Source organism: Megalobrama amblycephala, linkage group LG17 (genome assembly GCF_018812025.1).
Source record: "Megalobrama amblycephala isolate DHTTF-2021 linkage group LG17, ASM1881202v1, whole genome shotgun sequence".
Lineage (NCBI taxonomy): Eukaryota > Metazoa > Chordata > Actinopteri > Cypriniformes > Xenocyprididae > Megalobrama > Megalobrama amblycephala.
Window position 1 is genome coordinate 35,019,641 of NC_063060.1, and position 27,960 is coordinate 35,047,600.

General features: G+C 37.0%; 1 protein-coding gene across 3 annotated transcripts; it reads left to right on the forward strand.

The window, feature by feature from the left end:
- Positions 1 to 69: 69 nt before the first annotated feature.
- Positions 70 to 27,756, forward strand: myom1a (myomesin 1a (skelemin)). Of its 3 annotated transcripts, XM_048163189.1 has the most exons (38): positions 70 to 227; positions 1,690 to 1,877; positions 5,365 to 5,493; positions 5,883 to 6,060; positions 6,210 to 6,367; positions 6,498 to 6,590; positions 6,925 to 7,013; positions 7,585 to 7,617; positions 7,806 to 7,967; positions 8,134 to 8,295; positions 10,453 to 10,594; positions 10,668 to 10,867; positions 10,985 to 11,041; positions 12,027 to 12,151; positions 12,235 to 12,418; positions 12,851 to 13,025; positions 13,216 to 13,337; positions 15,001 to 15,197; positions 15,364 to 15,490; positions 16,941 to 17,116; positions 17,393 to 17,507; positions 17,614 to 17,770; positions 18,140 to 18,246; positions 18,522 to 18,566; positions 18,683 to 18,819; positions 18,935 to 19,079; positions 19,908 to 19,967; positions 20,053 to 20,120; positions 20,228 to 20,353; positions 21,384 to 21,455; positions 21,699 to 21,786; positions 23,301 to 23,339; positions 23,477 to 23,582; positions 23,781 to 23,944; positions 24,149 to 24,185; positions 24,449 to 24,471; positions 26,599 to 26,654; positions 26,744 to 27,756. In XM_048163189.1, exons 2-38 carry the CDS (start codon positions 1,744 to 1,746, stop codon positions 26,999 to 27,001), a joined length of 4,446 nt encoding a protein of 1,481 aa, XP_048019146.1. In that variant the 5' UTR covers positions 70 to 227; positions 1,690 to 1,743; the 3' UTR covers positions 27,002 to 27,756. The 3 variants fall into 3 exon arrangements, with proteins under 3 accessions (XP_048019146.1, XP_048019147.1, XP_048019148.1); XM_048163190.1 differs by lacking the exon at positions 21,384 to 21,455; XM_048163191.1 differs by lacking the exon at positions 1,690 to 1,877 and having other exon boundaries at positions 79 to 227.
- Positions 27,757 to 27,960: the final 204 nt, after the last annotated feature.

The following is a 27,960-nucleotide window of genomic DNA, read 5'->3' on the forward strand; positions in this document are numbered from 1 at the left end:
GAAACTGCCTGCCGCCTAGTCAGGGTCTAGGGTCTATATTTAAGACCCAGTGGCCATACAAGGTCGTGCCTGCACGCTGCAATCTGCAGAGTGGCAGCATTATTTTTGTTCAGTGGAGTCCCGTCCTGTCGGCTGCCCCATACCCGCCGCTGTGCCTGGATTTTCACTGGCTTCTCATTTTTTTGGAGTTTGCCCCTTCTTCTTTTTGCAAAAGCAACTTTGACTTAGTAAGTGACTTTATATTTCTTATAGAGGCTAGCCAAGGGAAGTAATGTGTTACTCATCCAATTGTGTGTATTATGTCATTGTAAATGTATGAATTAGGCTAAGTTACCATCACAACAGACAAACTAGTTGCTCATAATCTTTTGTGGTCTGATATTATACTTTAAATACTAGGAGTTTTGTTGCACAATGTGGCCTATTTGAATTTTTTTTGTCATGATATTAAATAATTGTAGATATTTTAATTATTTATGCCATTGTAATTTGAACTGTAATGTTTCTGTTACTATTTTGGAATTGTAAACAAAGATACATAGTCAAAAGTATTGGATATGTGTGTTGGCCCATACAGTATTTCTGAAAAATAACTGAAAGCCAAATAGCCGAACTTAAAGGGTTAGTTCACCCAAAAATGAAAATTCTGTCATTTATTACTCACCCTCATGCCGTTCCACACCAGTAAGACCTTCGTTCATCTTCAGAACACAAATTAAGATATTTTAGTTGAAATCCGATGACTCAGTGAGGTCTCCATAGCCAGCAATGACATTTCCTCTCTCAAGATCCATTAATGTACTAAAAACATATTTAAATCAGTTCATGTGAGTACAGTGGTTCCATATTAATATTATAAAGCGTCAAGAATATTTTTGGTGCGCCAAAAAAAACAAAATAACAACTTATGTAGTGATGGCTGATTTCAAAGCACTGCTTCAGGAAGCTTCGGAGCGTTATGAATCAGCGTCTTGAATCATGATTGGGATCGCGTGTCAAACCGCCAAACTGCTGAAATCACGTGACTTTGGCGCTCTGAACCGCTGATTCGACATGCTGATTCATTATGCTCTGATGCTTCCTGAAGCAGTGTTTTGAAATCGGCCATCACTATATAAGTTGTTATTTTGGTTTTTTTGGCGCACCAAAAATATTCTCTAATATTAAACCACTGTACTCACATGAACTGATTTAAATATGTTTTTAGTACCTTTATGGATCTTGAGAGAAGAAATGTCATTGCTCCCTATGCAGGCCTCACGGAGCCATCAGATTTCAACAAAAATATCTTAATTTGTTTTCTGAAGATGATTGAAGGTCTTACGGGTGTGGAACGGCATGAGGGTGAGTAATAAATGACAGAATTTTCATTTTTGGGTGAACTAACCCTTTACACTCTCAGAAAAAAAATGTGCAAAAAATTTACCTTTAGGGGTACAATAGCTTATCACTGTGGCAGTACCCTTAAAGGGACATCTTTGTACCTTATTTGCCATTAAAATGTTCATAGCAAGGGTACTGATCAGGTACAAAGAAGTCCCTTTAAGCTTACTGCCCCAGTGACGAGCTGTTGTACGCATAAATTTTTTTCTGACAGTGTACATTCATGATCAAAATTGTAAGTGTTTGCAGTCAGGCGATGTTTTTTTTGTGCAACTGAATTAACATTCATTGGGAATTGTACTTGAGACTGCAAGCGGAGAGAGAAAGGGGTCCTTGGGACGATCTAAAAAGCACCTCAGGATGTCAGAATCCTTAAAACTACAAAAGGAACAGCAGCAACGGGACCTTGAGACGCGTTATGAGAGCAGCTATCACCAAAGCTCCCTGTCATCTGTTAGCCGCCAGTCTTACGCTGCTTATGTGAGCGGCCATGGGTAAGAGGACATATAGGGGACAGTGTCCCTGTGCTCATGCTGCCCTGAAGAATGGCCCCTGTAGAGCAACCCCCTCACAAGCACTGCTTTTTAGATACCAGTGCTTTTATAACACATTCCACGCTGCTTATTTGAAAATGTGCCCATCATATGAAGTAACAACACCATAACCCTTTCATTATAACCTTATGATTTTTGTTTGCTTTAAAACAGATCAGCAAAGTACCTGCAAAAATGTTTTGTTGTTGTTGTTTTGTTTTGCTTTAAGGTTTTTATGATGTGAAAATTTTGATTTAATTTCACAATTCTTATCACCGTTTTCAATATTATTTAAAAAAACGAATACTAGCCTAAAAAAAACTCTCAAGCTTACTGAAGACAAGTAAACCGTGATAAAGAAAGAGCAAAGAAAACAAATTACAGTAGTCAACATTTGAAGTGGATCAAAAAAGTTAATCAAAGTTGTCATAAGAAGAAGGTTATGGGACAACTTTGATTAAAGGTTTTGATCCACTTCAAATGTTGGCTCCTATACAAAAGCGCAAAGACACAACTGAAATTGACCTACCTGAAAAAAATCAGGCATTTAATACTACATCAAATGTATAAAATAATTAAATGTATAAAAAACAATGCATAGTCTTTACTGTGTAAATTAAATATACATTTATTCTTATTAGAGTTACAAAAACAGTGAGATATTTTCTCTTTTTGTTGTTGTTGTTGTTTGATTAGCATTAATAATGACAGCAGGTAAATTGGGATGCTGTCCCTTTAAGACCAACTGTACTGATCCATTATATTCATGCCTTGTCTTTCTCAACGGTACCTTCGCTTCAGACATAAATTTACTTGCAAATACATGGTCACTTTGACACACAGGTATGTGTATTTAACCGTTCAAGTACAATTAGTCGGCAAAAAGCACTCAGTTCAGTACTCACGAGCTCTGTGAGCTGCGGCTTCATGTTGCGCGTCTCTCAGCGCTGAGAAACAGTCTCTCAGAGAGCGCGCACATACCGAAATGAGGCTAATTGTGCTTCAACAGTTTATAACCACTTGTTTTTAAACCGCAATGCTTACAAAGCGCATGCCGCGCAGCACATCGTAACCACGATAGAGACGATAGCCCAAAATCTCTACCGGTATATCGTCTACTCCTAATCTGTTATCAGTTTCACTTTGTGATGACCACAAATTACATCAGTGCTTAGTGATTGCAATAACAAAACAATAACTATGACCAATCATGACATAGTCAGATCCTCTACAGAAAGACTTTTTCTATGGCATTTGCAGAGATGTATGTTTTCATCTTTTTTAGTCGGTGAGTAAATAATCATTGGTGGTTTATATGGATGCTATAGTGCGCAAAAATCTGTAATTTTCTCCATAGAGAAATTAATTTTTAATGATAACATAGGCTATTAACCTTTCAAGCAATGTTAAGAGATGATATATGCTTGTGTAGAAGCCTAAAGTCAGTGTCATTTCAGCTTTGTTTTGTGTTACCTGTTGAATAACTTCATCACTTCACCAGTCAGAGAAGTTGCAGTATGGAAAAGAATATTGATTCTAAAGTACTCAGCAGCGACCGCACACTCCTGTGACACATTGCAGATTTTTCCTACACTCTCAAACTACTTGTATATCGTGTATATATCTTCAGTTAATCAGACAAACAGATGTGCTGCCTCAAGCTCACTTCATTGGTTGAGTCTGCTGACTGATTGTCACAGTGTTTACACTAATATTAGTTTGTAATGTGTTTCCTCTTTACTAGTTGGTTTGGTCAGCTTAAAACTCTTTATTGAAGATAACTTTGAATAACCTATAAGAACTTGATGAATGTGCTGTCGCTGTTGTGCTCTATTACAGAAGTGTTTTTTTAAATCTATCTTAATGCCCATATTTCTGATTCTCATTGGAACTATGTTCATAAATATTTAGGTCAGAGGCTTTTGTTATAGAGGAACATATGTGCTTTTGAGGACTGCATGATGCCATGGCAGGAAGAATTTGAGCCTCTGTGGGAATGAGCCAAAGTTATTAATGGTCTCTGAAGGATTATTTTTGGTCACTGGAAATTGAAATCACGGTAGTTTAGCTGGACTGTAACTGTACATAAACTGTACAACACTTTGCTGCTTTAAAGGGATAGTTTATCCAAATATTAAAATTTTCTCACACTCATGTCATTCTAAAACCACCTTCTGAAGAACACAAAAAGATATTTTGAGAAAGTTTTTTGTCCATACAATGAAAGTCAGAAAGTCAAAATATCTTCTTTTTGTGTTCCACAGAAGAAAAAAAGTCATACAGGTTTGGAACAACGTGAGAGTGAGTAAATGATTACAGAATTTTCATATTTAGGTGACCTTTAATGTCGAATACTGAGAAAACGATGCAGAGCACTATTGGTTGCTTTCAGAAATCTGATATTGTCATATTATTTACCAGTTATTACAATTTTTTAGTGTTTCTGATTTGCACAGAAATGGCAACCTGAGCGTTTTGAGCATGCCAAACCAAACACTCTTTACTCTGATATGGTTCAGTTCATTTTTGTTATACTTGTCAAATATTCCAGACACCAATTCTGAATTGTTGTGAATATATGTAAATATATTCATATTAACTTAACTTTTCCCATTTACCATTGTATTGTTTAGCCTATAGTTGTTCAAGAGAACAATTTGCATAATATGTCAGCACTTTGCATTATTGTATTTCTTATGAAACAATATTCTGATGGACTGGAACCTGCTATAATCCTAAAATATTTTATAATAGTGTTAGAGATAAAAGGATTAGTCTCTCAGATCGTAGACAGAGCTCTATGGTTTATCTATAAATCAGTCCAAAGCCCATAATGCTGTTGGCAGTTGTGAATGAGTGTCAGGATCATATGCGTGCGGCCTATCTCCTGCTGACAGGACATTTCAAGTATGTTGGTTTCCAACTGGTCATGATCTTTCTTTTACCAACAATCAGCAAAAATGTGCATTTAAAAAGACAAATATATATAATATAATACTACTTTTTTGAGGACCATTGTAACATGGGTGATGTGCTGTACACAATAGCAATATTATGTATAAAAAATGCCACTCTGCCACCATATTGCCAAGTGCTGCTTATTTCTAATTTATGTTTTTAATGAATGCTTAATATAGTGGGTGTCTCTGCTAATATTTACTTTACACTAACACACTAAGATTGACTTTCAAGTGACTCTATTCCATTAACCCTGCTGAAATATTGAACATTTTGTTTTATTAGCGTTAGGAAACTTTGAGGAAAAATAAATGAAACTGACATGTTTTGATGGAATAATGTATTTTCAGCAGTATGCAAAATCTTTCAGTAAAAAATCTCAAATCAGCAGTGTCAGTAAACAAACAGTAGGATTATATGGCAAAATACATCAAAGCCATATAATCCTACTGTTTGTTTACTGACATTGCTGATGTTAACTGTTGTTTAGGCACAAGATCTCAGGGAAGAAGGAGAAGAAGAAACTGAGCGCACTCTCCAAAAAAGAAAAGCGCTCATACCTGGCGGTGGACAAAGAAGACGAGGTTATTGGATACGTCGTGCCAGTCTTCAGAAGCAGGTGATTGCATAGTTCAATTAGGAAGTCTGAAATAATTTGGTAATTACAGCTGATGTGGAATGTTTGCTTGCCAGGTCCCTTTTGCTGACTAAATAAAAACTGCATCTCTAGAACAGTTACATCATTTTACATTTGAAAAAAAGTGAAAGTGAAGGCAAAGTATGATACACAGAGCAGTGGGAAGCCATTTTGCAGTGGCATCCGGAGAGTGATTGGGGGTTAGGTAACTTGCTCAAGGGCACCTCAGTCATTTCCTGCTAGTATCAAACCCACAACCTTCGGGTTACCAGTCTGACTCTAACCGTTAGGCCACGACTGCCCCCAATGTCAAACAGTATTAGTGAAATTTTAGGCCAGACTGTGCTCATTAACTTAATCTTCTGGATTAGTCATTTGGCTACCCAGGATCTGATGGAGACTCAGGAGGAGGTGAAGGAAGAGGGTGTGGGGTATGTCGTCATGAGGAACCTGTTCTCCAGGGAGACCGACTTCAAGATGAGAACTGTGAAGAAGTCCAGAGAGACCAGTATGAGAGAGTCTGCTGAACGCCTGACTCTGAGCAAGAAGGTTTGACCTAAGATGCTTGTATAAAACATTGTGCCTTTAACTGTTCCAACATTTTGTATGTCAGAACTGCATTTTGAGGATTATTGATTACTGATTTTTTTGATAGAACTATCCAAACAGTGTCAGTATTATTATTTTTTTTTACTCAGATGCATGAGAAACAAGAATTCCAAAAGAAGATGAATCCAGATAGTTTGACTCACCCCCCAGAGTTCATTGTGAAACCACGTGGCCAGACCGTGTGGGAGGGGAAGAGTGTGACGCTGCACTGCACTGTGGCTGGATGGCCCAAACCTCGCGTGGCTTGGTCAGAAACACTCCTGGATAGATATAATCATTAGTCAATTAACATTGGTTTAATTAAGTTTTATTAATTGGTTTAATTAAGTTTTAATTTAACTCTATTCTGTTTCCCTCCATCTAATTATGCTTTTCAGGTACAAAAACAATGTTTTAATCGATGCTAAGGCTCACCCTGAGAAGTACTTCACAGAGAGCCAATACAACATGCATTCTCTGGAAATTAAGAAGTAACGAAACTTTTTATTCATTTAATAAAGTTTGTTTGGGATTCTTTATTATATTACACTAAATGTGTGGGATGATTTCATTTATTTGTAATATCAGAGGCATGCAAAAGATAAACAATAAGGGCACGGCTGTTGCAAACTGTATTATTTTTTGATTTTGTTTTGTTATATAACCGTTATTTTGTTTGGTTTTTATTTTTATTGTATTTATGCAACTTTCATATTTTTGTAACTCTGTTTTTGCCATGAAGATAGCCTCAGATGCTGACATGGTATTAAAAAGCTATACTACTACTGTCAAATATTATATTGAAATTATTCTTGTGGGTTGCAGCTGTAGTTTTAGTGACACTGCTGAATACCGCATCTCTGCACTCAACGTGAAGGGAGAAAGTTCTGCATTTGCCCCTGTCATTATTAAAAGTGAGTATTTTTTTTTTTTAAATGCATTTCAAATCTCAAAACATTTTTAAATAGTGTTTTACATGTGCTTAAAGTCATACTGGTGTGAATTGACAACGAATATTGTCTTTAATTGACCTGAATTCTTTTAGAAATACTGTAATGATGTATATTTTTAGTTAATAATCAAGGGGTCATTCTGCAGTGCAGTTGTTTTGTCTACATTATTATGCAGAATGAAGAAACTGTGCTGTGTGTACCTACACTAGTGTGTAACTCACTCTGGTCTGGTTTACAGCTGCTGTCCTCTTGACATTCTATTTTAAGACCCTTACAGCACATCTCAGTATGCCTTGTGTTATTCTAGAGCGTCTTTTCAGTGCGTCTGCACAGGCTAATGCTATAAAATATCTTGACTGGATCTTTATTATTTAATACTGTTAGATGTAACATTCGTGTGCAAGGTCAATTTCAACATTTATAGGAAAAACTATGATACTGTTTGCAACACAACATGCAGTTATGTAGTTTAATTTAAAAAAAAAAGTCATTCTGAAAGCACTAAAAATGTATTTGCATTTTAATTTTAAAGGATTCAAAGAAGGAGAAGTGGTTGAAAGGCCCCGTAAGTTTCCCAAACCATTTTATTCTCTTTTAAGCTCGCATTTGGACTCATATAAAGCACAAAAGCCTATGTAAAGTTTTGGCCTTTACAATAAATTGTACAGTTAAATACAATTTATTATAATATCTTAATTTGAATATGTACAATAGAAATGACCTTTTAGCTGTTTCTGTTCATATTTTGCTCAGATGGTTACAGCCCTGAATATGGTGTGACCTTCAACACTACTATCATCGACAAGTTTGATGTTTCTTTTGGCCGTGAGGGAGAGACCATGAGTTTGGGCTGTACAGTCATTGTCTACCCCACTGTGAAGCGCTACCAGCCAGAGATAGTGTGGTACAGAAATGGTAGGTCTGGATATATTGCACTATGCATTTTAAAAAGCTACTTGCAAATTAACTGAAGCATAAATCACCATTTTCTAATCACTGTCGTCCTCTGTGTTTTTTTATATGCAGTACCCATTACTTAAAGTGCAGTTTACAGTCTATAATGATCCCTTTTCTTTATCAGGTGTCGTCTTGTCACCTTCTAAGTGGGTGCACATGCACTGGAGTGGTGAGCGAGCCACTTTGACCCTTGTGCATCTGAACAAAGAGGATGAGGGTCTCTATACCCTGCGTGTCAACACCAAGTCAGGCTTTGACACTCACTCTGCCTATGTGTTTGTCAGAGGTGAGTCCGATCTGCACTTTTGTGCTAAGAAATCTTAAGTTGTCTCATCTCACTATGAAAAGCAATGTTTTATTGTCTGTGCACTGTACCTTTAAGAAGCGAGCAGCCACAGTGTTAGGTTTCTCTCTGGGAATGTTGCTTCTATCTTTGGTTAACTGCACTAAGGGCAGCCAGTGTGAAGAACAATTTATACTAGGGCTGCATGATATTTGGAAAAAACTGACATTGCAGTATTTTGTTTTTCTGTGATATACACTATATTGCCAAAAGTATTGGGACACCCCTCCAAATCACTGAATTCAGGTGTTCCAATCACTTCCATTGCCGCAGGTGTATAAAATCAAGCACCTAAGCATGCAGACTGCCTCTACAAACATTTGTGAAAGAATGGGTCGCGCTCAGGAGCTCAATGAAGCGTGGTACCATGATAGGTTGGCACCTGTGCAAATTTCATGAAATTCCCTCACTACTAAATATTTCACGGTCAACTGTGGTATCATAACAAAGTGGAAGCAATTGGGAACAACAGCAACTCAGCCACGAAGTGGTAGGCCACGTAAAATCACAGAGCGGGGTCAGCGCATGCTGAGGCGAACAGTGCGCTGAAATCGCCAACTTTCTGCAGAGTCAATGGCTACAGACCACCAAACTTCATGTGGCCTTCAGATTAGCTCAAGAACAGTGTGTAGAGAGCTTCATGGAATGGGTTTCCATGGCCGAGCAGCTGCATCCAAACCTTACATCTCCAAGTGCAATGCAAAGCGTCAGATGCAATGGTGTAAAGCACGCCGCCACTGGACTCTAGAGCAGTGGAGACGTATTATCTGGAGTGACGAATCACGCTTCTCTGTCTGGCAATCCGATGGAGGAGTCTGAGTTTGGCGGTTGTCGGGAGAACAGTACTTGGCATTGGGCCAAGTGTAAAGTTTGGTGGAGGGGGGATTATGGTGTGGGGTTGTTTTTCAGGGGTTGGGCTTGGCCCCTTAGTTCCAGTGAAAGGAACTCTTAATGTTTCAGCATACCAAGACATTTTGGACAATTTCATGGTCCTAACTTTGTGGGAACATTTTGGGGATGGCCCCTTCCTGTTCCAACATGACTGCGCACCAGTGCAAAAAGCAAGGTCCATAAAGACATGAATGAGCGAGTTTGGTGTGGAGGAACTTGACCGGCCTGCACAGAGTCCTGACCTCAACCTGATAGATCACCTTTGGGATGAAATAGAGCGGAGACTGCGAGCCAGGCCTTCTCGCCAACATCACTGCCTGACCTCACAAATGCGCTTCTAGAAGAATGGTCAAAAATTCCCATAAACGCACTCCTAAACCTTGTGCAAAGCCTTCCCAGAAGAGTTGAGACTGTTATAGCTGCAAAGGGTGGGCCAACTCCATACTAAACCCTACGGATTAAGAATGGGATGTCATTAAAGTTCATGTACACTTAAAGGTAGGTGTCCCAGAACTTTTGGCAATATAGTGTATATTGCAATATGAGTTGAATAGCTCTATTATATTATTGATATATCAGCATATCAGAATGATTTCTGAAGGATCATGTAAAACTAAAGACTGGAGTAACAATGCTGAAAATTCAGTTTTCCCATCACAGGAATAAATTACATTTTAAATAAATTAAATTTGAAACCCATTATTTTAATTTGTAATAATGTCACAATAACTTTGTTTTTACTGTATTTTTGATCAAATAAATGCCGCCTTTGTGAGCCTTAAGTCTAAGAGACTTATTTCAAAAACATCTTACTCACCCCAAACTTTTGAACGGTAGTGTAAAATATCATAGTGTTTATCTGTTTTTTTTTTTCTTTTAATTTTGTAAAATTAAATACATTAAAACAGAAATAAAATGTTAATACATCTAATTGTTTTATATATTTATTTATGAATATAAATCAAATATATCTACTTCAATTTTAGGCTTGTTGTTGGCTCAAAAATGGGATGTGTTTTTCCTGCAAGTAATGATTTTAGGAAGTATCTTTTGGAGGCTTATAAGATGAGGGTATTAAAATGCTTCCTAAGTTAAGAGAGCTGAAATTAGCTAGCTGTGTTCACAGAGCGGAGGCGTTGCCATGTATCTTACTTTGCCATAATTAGATATGACAGCAGGGCGCTAATCAAGCAGATTTTTGTGTATTAGATGCTGATGTGGAGGTGGAGGGGGTTCCTGTTGCTCCCCTTGATGTGCGTTGTCATGACGCTAATAAAGACTATGTGGTTGTTACCTGGAAGCAGCCAGCAGTGGAGGGCAGCAGTTCCATCGTGGGCTACTTCATTGACAGGTGAGTTATATGCCACCAGCAGAGGGATCATAAAGCCTATGTCAGTGCTCCTTATTTAAATATTTCTGCACAGGTTGGAGGTTGGCACTCATCATTGGACCCAGTGTAATGACACTCCGGTGAAATATGCCCGTTTTCCAGTCACTGGGCTTGTTGAGGGCCGCTCCTACACCTTTAGGGTGCGAGCACTCAACAATGCTGGTGTGAGCCGTCCGTCCCGGGCCTCTGACCCCGTAGTTGCCATGGACCCATCAGACCGGGCCCGTCTTAGAGGTGAAGGATATATGTTAAGAATAGAGACTGAAGAGCAAAGAATAAGAACTGAAGAACAAAGCCAGTCAGTTCTGCTTATGATAATGTTTTTTTTTTCTTTTCTTTTTTTTTTCGTAGCTGGTCCCTCAGCTCCATGGACTGGAATGATCAAATTCACAGAGGAAGATCCCACAGGTGAAATATTACATTCAATTTTAATTTTGTCTAAGTATACTGCTGTTCAAACGTTTGGGGTCACCAATAAGTCTCTTATGCTCACCAAGGCTGCATTTATTTGATCAAAAATACTGTAAAAACAGTGATATTGTGAAATATTATTACAATTTAAAATAGATGATTTCCTTTTTTAAATATTTTCTAAAATGTAATTTATTCCTGTGATGGAAAAGCTGAATTTTTAGCATCATTACTCCAGTCTTCAGTGTCACATTTTCCTTTAGAAATCATTCTAATGTGCTGATTTGGGAATTAAGAACATTTCTCATTATTATCAATATTGAAAACAGTTGGGCTGCTTAATATTTTTGTGGGAATCATGACACTTTTTCAGGATTCTTTGATGAATAGAAAGTTCTAAAGAACATTTAATTTTTATTTTTTTTTACAAATGTTTTTGTATTATAAATGTTCTGTCACTTTTGATCAATTTAATGTGTCCTTGCTGAATAAAAGTATTCATTTCTTTAAAAAAAAATCTAAACCCCAAGCTTTGAACAGTATAGTGAAAAAAATGAAACGCTGAAAACTATTTTAAATGCTACAATTAAATTTAAGCATCACAGAAATATTATGTATTGTATAAAAATGGATATGCAATTAGAGATTTGTTACATTACATTTAACAGTCATTAAATTACTAGTGTTTTTAAAGATTAACTTTAAGCGAGTGTTAGATGACAACAAAAGTAATCTAAATATAAAATTAGAGGAATTGAGCATGTACAATTTTAAACCAGTGTATATCCAGCATCTTCCAATACATATCTAATATCGCCCAATAACCAATATAGTGTGCATTCTTAATATTAAGTAATAAGTATGTTACAATATATTGTGCATTTCATTTACAATATTAAATTCATGTGTAAATGTACTAGAAAATGTGAAATAAGACACATGCTGTGATTGTGTGGAGCATTATTTGTCTTGTCTCTTTCAGTGGGTGTGGTCCCTGGTACACCTACTGACCTGGCTGTCACTGAGGCTACTAAGAGTTATGTGGTCCTGAGCTGGAAACCACCCATCCAGAGAGGACACGAGGGTGTCATGTATTATGTGGAAAAGGTGAGACAGAATGTAAACAGTATAAAGAATTTGATTTTCCCTTGTGTGTTTAACACATTTGAGACTAACAAGTATTTTCCCAGTGTTTGGTGGGTACAGATACATGGCAGAGGGTAAACACTGGGATGCCAGTGAAGTCCCCCCGTTTTGCTCTGTTTGACCTTGCTGAGGGAAAGTCCTACAGCTTCCGTGTCCGCAGCTGCAACTCTGCTGGAGTTGGAGAGCCATCGGAGGAAACTGGAGCGACTACTGTGGGAGATAGATTGGGTGAGTATTAGCACTTGACACAAAAAAAGAAAATAGGTTAGTGACACATGTTCTAGTTGCATTATAGATAGTATGTTTCAGTACTTGTGCGAATAGTGCCTTAAAGGGGCCATATTATATATTTTCTAATCCTACAAAAACAACCATTGGCAATGAATTGGGGATGGTACTATCAGTATCACAGGAATACATTTTAGTTTAACATATATTCAAATAGAAGTTATTTTGAATTATAATAATATTTCGCAATATTGACTTAATGAGACTTCTTTCAAAAACAGAGATATTTCCGATCCCAAACTTTTGAATGGTAGACTGTGTTGGAATGTTTTATTTCAAAAGAACAAAAATGTTTTCCATGATAGACGTGATCCTGTAAATATAAGTGTGAGTATGACATGCCTTGTTTTTTTTTTGTTTGTTTGTTTTTAGACCTGCCCTCTGTCCCAGGGCCTGTTGTTCCCATCAGAAACAGTGACACTTCTGTGGTTGTGTGCTGGGGGGCATCTAAGGAGGTTAAGAATCTAGTGGGATATTACATTGAGGTCAGCGTCAATGGCAGCGGTGTGTGGGTTCCTTGCAACAACAAGCCTGTCAAAGGCACTAGGTATGCCAACCTGTGGCTGACTAGGTGCTCTGAGAATGAAAACTGCTATAAATGTGCATTATTATTAAAACTAAACATGGTTTATTGTAATTTATTTGCAAAACCTCTAATGTAAATATTTATACCAAGGTATTGATCTGTAAATGGTCATAACTTGTCTTGAAACTTATCAATTGCTTCTGATGTGCAGGTTTGTGTGCCATGGGCTGAACACTGAGGACAAATGCGTGTTTAGGGTCAAGGCTGTGAACGCTGCAGGATACAGTGGAAGCACCGCGGAATCTGAGGCCTGCGTCGTAAAAGCGAGCATTTGTGAGTATTGCTGGTGCTGTTGTCAGGCCAAATAAACCTTGGTGGATATAGAGACTGAGCAGGGAATGAAGTTGTTCAGTATTGTTCCGAATATAAGATTTTCTTGGAAATATGAAAAAATGGGGTTTGATTATATTCAGGTCTAGACTTTTACATGGCAATAATGCAATCGCAACAATATTATAAGCTTATAATCAGCGTTGTCTTATATTCGGAACAATATGGTAATTTACAAATTTAATTTTTTTAGTTTCTCTGGTTTAAGTTAACCAAAAATACAGTATTACTACTAAATAATAATAATAATAAGAAGACATTTTTTCATGCATTAAAATGCATTCAGTATGTATTTCATGTAGTCTATTGTTGTAGCTCTGGGAAAGAGGCACTTAAAATAATTTCATTTCTGTGATTTGCATCTGCGCTTCGCACCATACTGTCCTTGACCCATGCAAAAGCATCCTCCAGATTCACTCTATATATGCAATATCCTCTCAATGAGCCTTCAATGCCACCCTGAAGACAGCATTATATATAATGGCTGTGCTACTTACACTTTGCATAGCACCAAGCTAAAAAACATAAAACAAAGCCTGCATGCTGCATGAAGATCTTATTAAAGCGAGTCCTGCCTCTGCATGCCCTGCCCTGCTATCAGTACTCCTTTAATTCCCTCAGAAACACAGTCATTACCTGAGTGTATCCTGCGTGACACAAACATCCAGGTATTAAGATTAACAAAGCAGCCATGTGAAAGAGACAGTCAGACACACGTTGACTGAAAATCAGACAGTTTTCCTTGTGTGTTGTCATGCAGGTGTGTCTGTGCTGTGTGTCTGTTTCGTGAATAACTGCAGGGTGTGTGATGATAAACCCATGCATGAGCAAAGTGGGTGGTAGAACAAGTTGAGCAAAGGTCATCTTGCCTCCTGAGCACAGTAAGTATAAAGCTGTTCAGACCTTGACAAATCTATGTGTATCACTATGTGTCACGAATATAATATAATTCTCCCCAAAATCAAAAAGAAAAAGTGTGAAAACTGTATTTTGCAGTATTACAGTAATGATACACATTACAAAGTGGACACACAGTAATATATCTATAAAATAAAATATTTTTGTAATACAGTTATGAGAATAACATTTTGATTTCTGTCGGTTACTTTATTTATTTTTGCATTTCAATTAAGGAAATGCTATTTTTTCAAATCACAGTTGATTAGCGAGAATGTAAAAACAAGCCTTTTAAAAAGTCTTAAAGAAATCTTATTAATAATAGGCTTCATTTTATGCAATATGTAAACTCACATTTTTTTCATAACTAGAGCTGCATGCTTGCAGACTAACTGATTTTGTGATGTTTGTCTGTAATAACTGAGTGTTGTGAATGAAAAAGTTGTGAAGTTATTTTAACTGCATTGTTCAAGGAAAATAAAATGCAGAATGTGTGTATAAAGTAACATGATTTTTGTATTAAGAGCACATAACAGCTAAACTTCAAAGGTCCTCAGACTTTGATATGCTGATGTCCTACAATGAAGATACACAACAGATCGTGTGCTCTTTCAAGAAGAAAATGTGCATTAATTCTTTGTTGGGGTAACAGATGTAAAACTGTCAATGACTGTGTTGTTGGACTAAACTAAGTCTTATCCTTCTACAGCCGTCCCAAGCCCTCCCACCGGTGTGACCCTGCTGGAGAGGGTCCGTGACTACATGGTGCTGGGCTGGCAAGCTCCTGCTAATAATGGTGGAGCAGACATCAGAGGTTACTACCTGGACTACCGAACAGTGAAGGATGGAGTCACAAGCAAGTGGCATGAACTCAACCTCCAGGCAGTCACTAGCACATCTTATAAGGTAGGATTTATGGTGGGAAAAACGCATTTGGCATTTTTCCTTGTAGAATTTGATTAAATAAACATTTAGGATGACAATGCTTATAATGCTGAAAATTGAAGACCAACACTAATGGTCTATGAATAACTGTTGTCCCCCTTTCTCTCCCACTGTCTCATTTACTTAGGTGACAGACCTGAAGGAAAACAAATTCTACCATTTCCAGGTGCGTGCATTCAATCAGGCTGGTATTAGTGAAGCCTCCATACCCACTGCCCCCTTGGAGTGCAAGGAATGGACTGTTGCTGTTCCAGGTAAACCAGTCAGCATTTATATCAGGCAATGACACTTTTATAGACAGAAATTCTCGTTTAAATCAGTATATGGGAGAGATTGTTATGGGGAGAAGACAGACCACTCATAGAAAAATGATTGGGAGAAGTGTAAATTGCCTTTTTGAGTTTGTTTACTCTAGTACAGTGGTTCTCCACCTTTTTGACTCCAAGGCACAACAATATTAAAGGCCCCATGACTTTTCCAGTTGTTCATAATTTACTGGATATCAATTATTTTTACTCCCAATTTCTACCCGATAAAATATTTTAGCTTGGCATAAATAGAAAAATGTATATTCATTATAAAATGGAAATTCTATTAGTGATTTTTACAGGTTTAGAAAATCACACTTTGTAAAATCATACATCCTGGTTTTTCAAGACATTATTAACACTGTTTCCTCAAAGAAAAACAAATGGCATGAATTAAAATAAGCCATATCTTGATTTTATTGTTTTGTTTTCTTATTTGAAATCTTTTTAAGTCATCCTGAGGCCCTCATGGAAGTTTGCTTAGGCCCCGGGTTGAGAACCACTGCTGTAGAATGCCTAAATATTTTTATTGATAATTTTAAATATTTTTTAAAATATATTATTTAAATGTAATCTTAAGAAATAATTATGCAGATTTCATTCTTAGGATTGATACTTAAGATACTTAAGATACTTAAAGTATTTAAGATAGCAGACAAATGCACTTACGTACTTGCCACTGAAGAGACTTTGATTAAGGGTGTGTCTCAATCAGCTCCCTACTTCAGTAGTCAGGGCACTGATCAGGGAGTCTGCATTTTAAGGGCTGTCTCAATCACAAAATCCTTCCAGTGCACTGAAACGTTTGCTCCCTAAACAGTCCCACAATGCACTGTGATAACCAGGGAGCATCGATGCTCACTATATTCCCTTAACGGACGTTCTGAAGCACGAAACATAAATCACAGAACCCGAACTTACTACACATGAATGTTTTTAAAATACAAACCATTGTTTAATTATATGTCAGCATAAACACATCGCTAGACAGTTAATGAACATAATCTAGCTAACATTTATAATTTATTTATGGCTAAAATATTGCATGTGTATGTAACAAGCAAAGTATTTATCATAATGTACTTTAAATAACAATAAAAAATAAGATAATAAAGATATCAGTCCTGCTGTTGTTCATAAATACCAGTAGGGATATTGTACAATGAGGACGTTGTCATGAAATAAGAGTCATCAGTGTCCCAATGTGTAGTGAGCCAGGGTCCTTACTGTCCAAATTCATGTACACAATATACTGGTTTACGAACTAGGAGCTGTTTGAGACGCACACTAAATTTAGTAAACAGTAATTACATAATCAGGTTTATTTGTCCATTTTACCTAAAGTGATGTATGACAGGTGTTTCTCTGTGTGCATTTTACTTTTCAACAAACCCAGGTCCTTCTCATGGCCTCCGTGTCCAGGAGGTGCGTAAAGACTCCATGGTGCTTCTGTGGGACCCACCCACATTCAATGGCCGCAGTCTTGTGACTGGATATTATGTGGACTATAAGGAAGAGAATGGCAAGTGGAGATGTGTCCAAGAGAGATCCACAAAACATACTTACATTAAGGTAATAAATGAGATTTTTCATACAGCGACTGTGTTGGGTCTCACAGTTTCGTCATTTAGTTTTATGCAGCTCAAGTTCCTTTTTTTTTTTTTTTGGAGACAGAGCTGTTCCCATGGCTTAATTGCTAACCAATTTCTTGGAACTGGCTTTTGTTTTTAATAATGTTTTTGTTATGTGTCTTTATTTTTTTGTGTTGAGACATTTAGTTATTCAAAAGAACAGAAAGACAAAATGTCAGGGCTTTTTACTAATATTAGTTTTCTCTGTTTGATCAAGGTATCTGGTCTCCAAGAGGGTGTTTCATACAGGCTGCGTGTCCATGCTAAGAATCTGGCAGGTGTTGGTGGACCATCAAAGGCAACTGATGCAATTTTGGCTGAGACCCGCCCTGGTGAGTTTTTATTCAAGGACATGGATACAGCTGTGTCATAGAGGAAAACATCTGTCTCTCACCACCTGTACTTCTAATTGCATTATACATGTTTGGTTCTCCTCAGGAACCAATGAGATTGTGGTGGATGTGGATGACGATGGTGTGATCTCTCTGATCTTTGAGTGCTCCGATCTTAAAGAGGACTCTCAGTTTGTGTGGTCTAAAAACTACGAGGCCTTCACTGACACTTCTCGTCTTACCATTCAGACTTCTGGGGGCAAGTAAGTAAACTTCTGGACTGTCTAATATAGTCATGCACAATTTTATTAAAACTCATGTTCTGTTGAGATTTGACTGTTTTTATTTTTGGGTACCAAAATAATATACAATTAAAAAAGAAAACTCATTCAAGTTTCTCTGACCTAATCAAAAGCCAACAGATAGATAATATTGAAGCTTTAACCCTATAATTATATTATATTATATTATATTATATTATATTATATTATATTATATTATATTATATTATATTATATTATATTATATTATATTATATTATATTATATTATATTATATTATATTATGGTTAACTATATGTGCGAGCCATTTGTTATTGTTGTTGAAAGATCCATTAATCTTCCTTTATGTAGGTCCAGAGCCATCTTTAATGACCCATCATTGGATGACTTGGGCATTTACTCCTGTGTGGTGACCAACACTGACGGTGTTTCTGCCAGCTACGCGCTCACTGAAGAAGGTGAGTCACTTTCCTTTAATCCACGATTGCAGCTGCTGATATTCCATCCCATTACATTTCTTTGAGTGACGCTCATGCTTAAGAAGGGAACACAAGGAGATTACTGCTCCTTAGCAGCAACTGGAGTGTACAGCAGCTGCAGATTTCTTTTCCATAAACAATAAACAAATGATTCCACACAACAGAGTCTAGTAAGAAAAGCACATAATATAAATCAAGAAAAGCACATGACATAAGGTTGTTGATTTATATGAAATGTTGTTTACTTTTTGTAGGACTTAAGCGCTTGTTGGACATCAGCCATGACCACCAGTTCCCCAGTAAGTGGTTGTAGTAGACCAACTTCAGACTCGTATATTGTAGTCAGTATGCATACTTAATATGCATTTACCACTCAGTAGGTTGTTATAGGTTAATTGTGAGCAATTTTCTTCAGTAATTCCCTTCAAAAGTGAAATGGCCATTGAGCTGCAGGAGAAGGGCCGTGTGCGCTTCTGGGCTGAAGTTGGCAAGTTCACTTCTAACTGCCAAGTGGAGTATGTCTTCAATGATAATATCATCCGTGAAGGAAAGGTACGACATATCAGAACATTTGAGCTCAAATGGACTTTACAGACTTTAATTATCAAACAATCTTGTATAACATACATGATCATGTTTTGTTTCTTTTGCATGTCAAACTCTTCAGAAGTACACAATGAACTTTAACAAGACCACTGGCATCATTGAGATGTTCATGGACTCACTGGAGGTTACTGATGAAGGAACGTTCACATTCAACCTTGTTGATGGGAAAGCAACTGGTCGCACCAGCTTGGTGCTTATCGGAGAAGGTGAGGTCACATTTTTTTAATTGTTTTTTCTTTTTTTACCTACAGCATACAAAACAAGTCAAACTAATATATAAATATGTATGTGTGTATGTATACACACACACACACACACACACACATATATATATATATATATATATATATATATATATATATATATATATATATATATATATATATATATATATATATATATATATATATATATGAGACTGACCATGTCTGAGACCACTAGTGGAAATGCTTCTATTTCATAAATTGTAATTTCTAAATCATAACTACAACTACTAATATAATATAATACTAAATATGTTAATATAATAAACTGTTATATAATAAAATAAATATTTTATTATATAACAGTTTGAGTGAAAAATTTGTGACAATCATAAAACAGAATTTTAACTATTTTTTCGATTCATTTCATGTCATGACTTTTCTGTTTTTATTTTAAATTAAATTTGAATCCCAAATTTTGGCCCCAACATATATTTGTAGTCATTACCTGATTAAATATAATTTTTCTGCAATCCTAGTAGCATCAGTTAAACCCATTTTGCAAACCAATGAACCAATCTCACTAGTACTACAACCTAATAGAGCTTTGAGTCATTGAGCTTTATTTATTTGTCCTTTAGAGGGCAGAAGAGTACCATTTATATCTCCAAATCCAAATTAACTGGACAGATGGGGTGACAGCAAATGTGTTGTGTTCTAGCTCTGGGAAATGCTTATTAATGGCCTCTAAACAGTATTTAACACTCAAAATAAGCTGTATTCTGCATGCTATGATCATTTCTTTTTATAATGCTAAATGCTGTTTTACAGAGTTTGCCGAGCTTCAGAAGAAATCTGAGTTTGAGAGAGCAGAGTGGGTCAGAAGGCAAGGTATGCTGTCTTTACACTGTCTTTTTTTGTGTTAAATCACATTTTAGTTGTTGAAGAGTTGTTGAAAATATTCTCCCACACACAGGTCCTCACTTCGTTGAGTACCTCAGTTTCGAGGTCACCCCAGAATGTGATGTGCATCTGAAATGCAAGGTAAGGCTCTGGGATTCAAAGGTAGGTACATGAAACTGCCTATCAGTGCCTCGGGTTGAAAAGATACTTGTTGAAATTCTCCTTTATCTATCTTTCTCATGCTACAGGTTGGAAACATCAAACCTGGCACTGAGATTGCCTGGTTTAAGGATGGGATTGAGATTGAGGAGGATGATGAGGATGCTAAGAAGATCGGAAAATCTGATGAAGTGTTGACCTTTGACATTGGCAAGGTCAGACTTGGTTGGGCAATGATGGGGCTGTTTTTGAGCTGGGATTCCAGCATCCGTACGATTTTTATAATGAATGCGTTTTTGCTAGATGCAGTATTATATGCTACAGGCTTTGCTACGCTAAAAACCATTCTCCTCTCTGACACACGGACTCATAAATGATGAGCTATTTGCATAGTACTGCAGAATATTTGTTCTCTTCCTAGATTTAAGGAGATTTGAGTTATTTTTATTAGATCTCAAAAGCCTTCATAAAAAGTAATAGCTAATGTTTAAAATCAGTGGTCCTGGTCTTATTGTGCATGATTCATCCATACATGATTTTTCAATAAATTCGACTCTGTAATCTTTTATCCAAATTTAATAACTTGTTCTGCCTGTAAAATGACTTTCATTTTCAGCTGACCTAGGTCAGAAAAAATATCATAGCCAGGAGCTACTTAGACATTGTTTTAGGTTACTTTTTGCATATTATAACCATTCAAAAATGATAACAGCAATGTAATGCTGGTTAATGTTAATGTATTAAAGGTTACAGCAATAATAGAAATAAATAAGCTGGAAGTGAAATAGTCGTTAAAGTAAATATGAAATGGCATATGCACCTATGTTGGATTCTATATTCTTTTATAATGTTTATCCTGTACTTTGAACTGCAGGATGCATAACCTATTCAATTATTTATTATATTTATCATTTATGTCCATATATCATAAATATATGGTTCTTCCGTGTGTGAACCTTGGTTTAAAGGGAAGGCAGTTCCTGAAATCAATCAGATTCGGATGGCAGTTTGTAAAGTAATGCAAATGATCATATTATGTGCAAGTCTGACCTCTATTTTGCAATATTAATGGGTTATAAATATTGAAAGCCATCTTAGTTTGACTGAATTCAACAACCAATAAGGTGCCAGTCCAGACGGACTGAGAGAGGAGTGGATTAAGTGCATGCTGCAGAAGAGGGGCAACTCCCTTGCCACTCAAGTAGGGGACGCTGGCATTAACTGCAATGTCTGTTTAATTCACAGCTTGTTATTAAGAGTGAAAAGGCACAACGGAAAAAGAAACCTGAAACCGAAGAAAGTCCAAGCAAGCCAAAAGTCTGGAGCTTTGATTTATAAGTTGCCATCAATGTCACTGTGTTGTTATTTGTGATGGTGCCGTCTTTTCCTCTCTTACTCTGTTGGCCTGCAGCATCTTCCGCAGGAGAAAAGCTTGGCTTTTCGGTCTTTTCCTGTTTTGTTTATTTAAATGTTGTTCAAAAAATTTTTAAACTTCTGATTCGTATTGATAAAACTAGTGTCCAGTATCTATGTATGACTGTTCCCACAATTCCCCAACAGATTTCAAAGAAAGATGCAGGAGTATATGAGGTTAAACTGAGGGATGAAAGAGGAAAGGACAAAACTTTGCTGAACCTGACAGATGCAGGTAGGAGCTACTTTGTCACCAGGGTTGATCAAAATTCTGAATTTAAGGATTGGCTTCAGTCCATGAGATGGAATTTGCATTGAACTGGCCACATCATACAGGATGTTAAATTGGAATTTGAATTGGAATGACAGGAAGTGGAATTCACTCATTTGCAATTCAAAGAAATTCAGCACACACACAACAGAATTTCATTAGTCCAGCTCAGCAACAAAATGGGCAAGAAAAAAATCTGTTGTTTGCTTGATGTTTCACCTAATACGAAGAATGAAGAACTTATTATTATTATTATTATTATTAAGACTTTTATATATGTGTATAGAGCATATAATAGATAGTCTATAATTCTTCAATTTAGACTGACACATTTCCACAGTTATCAACATTGCAAATCTAGTAACGTTTTTCATATTTCTATTTTTTTTTTTAAATTTAATGCACATTTATAACGCTGTATATTGTTATATTATTACCTTGTCAGTAAATGACAAAAAACAAATTAATGCTGCTGCGAGGGTGTTTCTAATACAACAGCTGAGGGAGTGACAGCAAATTTGACATTGTTCTCTCTTCTGACCAATGTATCAAATGGAAATATAAAAATTTGATTTGTTGTCATCTCCCGTTCACCGCTATAGAAGTTTACCCAACTATGACAACTTCCATATATCATATTTCAATATCATATTTATAGGATTAGTTCACTTTCAAATAAAAATTACCCTCACCCTCAAGCCATCCTAGGTGTATATGACTTTCTTCTTTCTGATGAACACAATTGGAGAAATATTAATAAATATCCTGACACATCTTTATAATGGCAGTGAACGAGGATCAAGTATGAGCTGAAGAAAGCGTCTCCATCTATCATAAACGCGTACTCCACACAGCTCCGGGGGGTTAATAAAGGAAAGCGTTGCGTTTGTGTAAAAAAAAAAAAAAAAAAAAAAAAAATAATTCATATTCAACAAGTTATGAAGTAAAATATCGAGCTTCCGCCAGACCGCCTTCCTTATTCAACTTATGGAAAAAGCTTAACTGACGCAATGCCAGTTTACACTTTCTTCGTAAGTTGAATATGGAAGGCGGTCTGGTGGAAGCTAGATATTTTACTTCATAACTTGTTAAATATGGATATTTTTCTTACACAAGCGCATCGCTTCACTTCAGAAGGCCTTTATTAACCCCCCGGAGCCGTGGAGTACGTTTATGGTGGATGGATGCACTTTCTTCAGCTCATACTCATGACCCCTGTTCACTGCCATTATAAAGCTCGGATGCGTCAGGATATTTATTAAAATTTCTCTGATTGTGTTCATCAGAAAGAAGAAAGTCATATACACCTAGGATGGCTTGAGGGTGAGTAAAGCTTGGGCTAATTTTCATTTGAAAGTGAATTAATCCTTTAATATATCATTGTTTATTCTTTGCATCCTGTTTGTCAGTAAATGTATATTTAATTTTTTTTGGTCAATAGGCTATTTAAATGTGATTTTGATTTTCTGTCTCAACAGGTTATCAAGCAGTGCTGAATGAAGTGTTTAGAGTTATTGGTAAGTGTTCTGCCATCAATTCTTCACCACCCAGTGTTATTGAATGTACAGTAACATTACGAATGTGCTCTCAAGCACTTGAATTGGATCGATGAATGTCATGCAATTTTCATGCATTTGTTTCTCTGTTCTTGTAGCCAACTCTTCTACTGAGCTCAAGATTATGAGCACAGAACATGGAATCATTCTCTACTCATTTGTTGTGCACTATATTGAAGATCTCCGTGTTGGATGGCTTCACAAGTAGGCTTACTGCCCGCCTTCTCTATCTACTTGTGTGTGTGGGCTTTTTTAATTTGACTTCAGTGTCACATTAAACAAAAGAACACAATTTCTTCCAAAAACCAATCCATTCCAAAGTCGCTCACTGTACCATACCACCTCGTGAAATCGTGGCCAATGACCTTGTTTGTTTTACCCTTTGTTTCTAACTGGTACCAGAGAATCAAAGGTCTCCCACTCAGACAGAGTGCAGTGTGGAGTCACCGGAGAACAGCTGTGGCTCAAAATTAACGAGCCCACCGAGAAGGATAAGGGCAAATATGCCATTGATATCTTCGATGGCCAAGGCAGCATCAAGAGAGTTCTTGACCTATCAGGACAAGGTAAGAGCTCAGGTGTTCCAACACACAGGACCTTGCAGTCTTTCTGCATTCATTAGAGGATGTAGTGAACTTTTTAATATTTTTATATATTTTTTTTTTTTTTTTAAATGGACATACCTGGTATTACATACACACATTATATATATTTATATTATATTATTATAATTATTTTTCATTTTTTCCCCCTTTTATTCCACTGCATAGTATGGGAGGAAGCATTTGAAGAATTCAAGAGACTGAAGTAAGTTTAAACTAACGAAAAACCATCATATTCTATTAATGTGACAAGGATTTGTTAATTTTCTACTCTTCTACGATCAAGACCTTCTTGCATAAGCTGTCACGACAATACTAAAATAGACCACCCATGAGTGCATTACAGTAGACTTGCAGTGAAGCATTTCCTGATATTGAAAAGTGTAAGATGCACGTATTACCTTTGCAGTCACTGAGACTATTTAAAGACATAAATAACCACGTGTTTATCTGTCTTTCCTTCCTCAGGGCGGCGGCCATAGCAGAGAGAAGTAAGTGATTGTCTTTGCTGTTATTATTGTGCTCTGACACTGTGTAGAGATTCCAAAGCACGCTATACAAGCAATCCATTCTAGCATTTCACTTGCAGAATTATTATTCTGTGTTCAATAGGCATAATTAATATGCCCAAATAAATATTTCAGACAGCTTTCCTAGGAATGCAGTTCATTTCTTTAGAGAGAGCAGATATCAATTTACTTCATGAAAACAAAATGTATTAAAGAGATGGTTCACCCAAAAATGAAAATTATCTCTTGATTTACTCACCCTCAAGCCATTCTAGGTGTATATGACTATCTTCTTTCAGACGAACACAATCGGAGATATATTTAAAAATATTGTGATGTGAATGGCAGCCCAAATTTTGAAGACAAAAAAAAAATGAATCCATATGACTCCAGGGGGATAACAAAGGCCCTATGAAGCAAATCGATGCATTTGTGTAATACAGATATCCTTATTTAAAACTTTATAAAGTAAAATAATGAGCTTCCGGTGCGACAACCATATGCATTCAACATACATCCAAAAAACGTTAACTTCTGTGATGTAGTACACAATGACATGATGTACTATGTGTTATAATGTAATACGTCATGTCATTGTGTAGAACGTCATGGCATTGTGTACTACGTCTTCAAAATTTGGGCTGCCATTCACAACCATTATAAACCTCGTAGAACTAAGGATATTTGTAAATATATCTCTGATTGTGTTTGTCTGAAAGAAGATATTCACCTAGGATGGCTTGACGGTGAGTAAATCATTGCATAATTTTCATTTTTGGGTGAACTATACCTTTAAATGGGACATATCATGAAAATCGGACTTTATCCATGTTTAAGTGCTATAATTGGGTCCCTGGTGCATCTACCAACCCAGAAAATGTGAAAAAGGACAAACCAGTAACTTATACGCTATGTATAGTGGGTTTTGCACAAAAGATTAACATGACAGCAAATGCTAGTCAATGAGTTAATTCAACTCCACAGCAACTACATAAATTGATCCACTAACCATTCAGAAATGTCCAGATGCATTATAAAAGTTGTAACTTCTTCCTGAGTCTCTCCATCAGTGTCCGACTCCGGTTTGAACATTGTAAGGCTGAACACCATTACTGATAATCCTTATTTTGTCTGCGTGAGATTTTCCAGCTTTGTTGTTATTGAGCAACCTAATTGCGAGCTGTTAAAGCTCCGCCCTCTTTTGGAAAAGGGGTCGGGAGCAGCAGCTCATTTGCATTTAAAGGGACACACACAAAAACAGCGTGTTTTTGCTCACACCCAAATAGGGGCAAATTTGACAAGCTATAATAAATGATCTGTGGGGTATTTTTAGCTGAAACTTCACACACACATTTTGGGGTATAATAGGTCCCCTTTAAAGGTCCCGTTTTTCGTGGTTTTTTGAAGCTTTGATTGTGTTTATAGTGTGCAATATAACATGTGTTCATGTTTCGCGTGTAAAAAAAACACAGTATTTTTCACATAATTTACTTATCTGTATACCGCTGTTTCCACTGACATAAAAACGGGCTGATGACTTCCTTGTTCTATGAAGTCCCTCCTTCAGAAATACGTAACGAGTTCTGATTGTGCCAGCGGTTCCTGTGTTGTGATTCGACAGCTCTGAGCGCACCGTGCCCGGAAAAGTCACGCCTCTTACCATAACGTGGAGATGCACGCGCTCAGTGTTATTGTAAACATGTCTTTAATTTTACCCTATCAATTTGAGCCGGAATCAGACCCGGTGATTGGACTGCGGGATGAAAATAACAGCGTTTCGACGACATGGCGACAAACACACTCTACAAACGCAACTCTTGTGTATTCCTGTGGGCGGAGGTTAGTCAAAAAACTGTTTTAGTGACGTCATTAAAGAAGGAAGTAGAGGGATGTAGTCCAAACTGGCCGTTCGATGTAGGCGACTTCTGTTATAAATAAAATATCTCGCTTGGCATTGAACTTTGCGCTTTAAAATTTTACAGATTTTATTTATACTCTAACAACAACAACATTACACACTAACTAAAGTTTGAAACATGGGATCACGAAGAACAGGACCTTTAAAGCTTCTTAAATCTGCAGTTTATTAAATGGTTTGTCTATCTATAGACCGTGCCCGTGTGGTGGGCGGCCTGCCCGATGTTGTCACTATTCAAGAGGGCAAGGTAATACAATCAATCATATATGTGCATCACATCTTAATGAATTTATTAATAATTTGGCCTAACATTTTATCCCTCCTTACCCTTTTCAGTCCCTCAACCTCACTGGCAACGTATGGGGTGATCCTGTTCCTGAAGTCAGCTGGGTGAAGAACGAAAAACCACTGGTGTGTGATGAGCACTACACACTGAAGTTTGAGCATGGCAAGTTTGCCAGCATCACCATCGCCGCTGTTTCCACGGCCGACTCTGGGAAATATGCCCTGCTGGTGAAGAACAAGTACGGCACAGAGGCAGCAGAGTTTACTGTCAGTGTCTACATCCCAGAGGAGGAAGCGGAGAAGAAGTAGTAAAGACGCACAGAGGGAGAGAGAGTTTTAACAAATGACCAGTATACCTTCCAAGGCATTTTAATTCAAAACATGCGCACACACACACACAGTGCAATATTATATGGTTTTACCTTAAAGCAGGGTTGTCCAATCCTGCTCCTGGATGGCCACTGTCTTGCAAAGTTTAGCTCCAACCCCAATTAAACACACCTGAACCAGCTAATCAAGGTCTTAGGCATACTAGAATCTTCCAGACATGTGTGTTGAGGCAAGTTGGAGCTAAACTCTGCCGGACAGTGGCCTTTCAGGACCGAGTTTGGACACCCCTGCCTTAAATCAACATGTTTGTGGTTTAAAAGACTGAAGAAATTTGGCTAAATGATGTGGGCCAGTTATGCCTGGTTTTACTTTTGGGCTTCTCACACTATGCTTAACCCTGGGTTAACATTTTTTTTTAACCCAGGGTTAACTCTACTCTACTGGGTTAAGCAATGTTTCACGTTTGCAATGTTGAAAGGAGGTTAGCAAGGATATGAAACCCTGCTTCAGAAGTGTCAACCCCAAATTGTGGTTCCAAAAGTGTACCATGTAAATTGCTAACCCAGGCTAATCTATGAACCATGTGAAAATTAACATATTGAGGTGTTAAGCTCAAATTGTAGTACCAAAGGTATGCAGTCTGAATTTCTAATGTATAAACCTTATAAAATGTAGTCATTTCTTAATCCTGGGTTAACCATTTTAAAGGGTTCACCCAAAAATGAAATTTCTGTCATTTCTGTCATCTGTCCCTCTTGTCGTCCCAAACCTGTAAGACCTTCGTTCATCTTCAGAACACAAATTAAGATATTTTTGATGAAATCTGAGGGTATCTGATCCACACATAGGCAGCATTGACATTGCACCTTTCGAGGTCCAGAAAGGTAGTAAAGACATTGTTAAAACCGTCGACGTGACTACAGTGGTTCAAACTTAAT

What these genes read in the sequence shown, in the direction of transcription:
- myom1a (XM_048163189.1), top strand. Translation starts at nt 1,744, where the DNA reads ATGTCAGAATCCTTAAAACTACAAAAGGAACAGCAGCAACGGGACCTT. An exon ending in CATTCTCTGGAAATTAAGAA is followed by an intron (nt 6,591 to 6,924) that starts GTAACGAAACTT and finishes TGTGGGTTGCAG; the next exon opens with CTGTAGTTTTAGTGACACTG. An exon ending in ATTCAGACTTCTGGGGGCAA is followed by an intron (nt 17,771 to 18,139) that starts GTAAGTAAACTT and finishes TCCTTTATGTAG; the next exon opens with GTCCAGAGCCATCTTTAATG.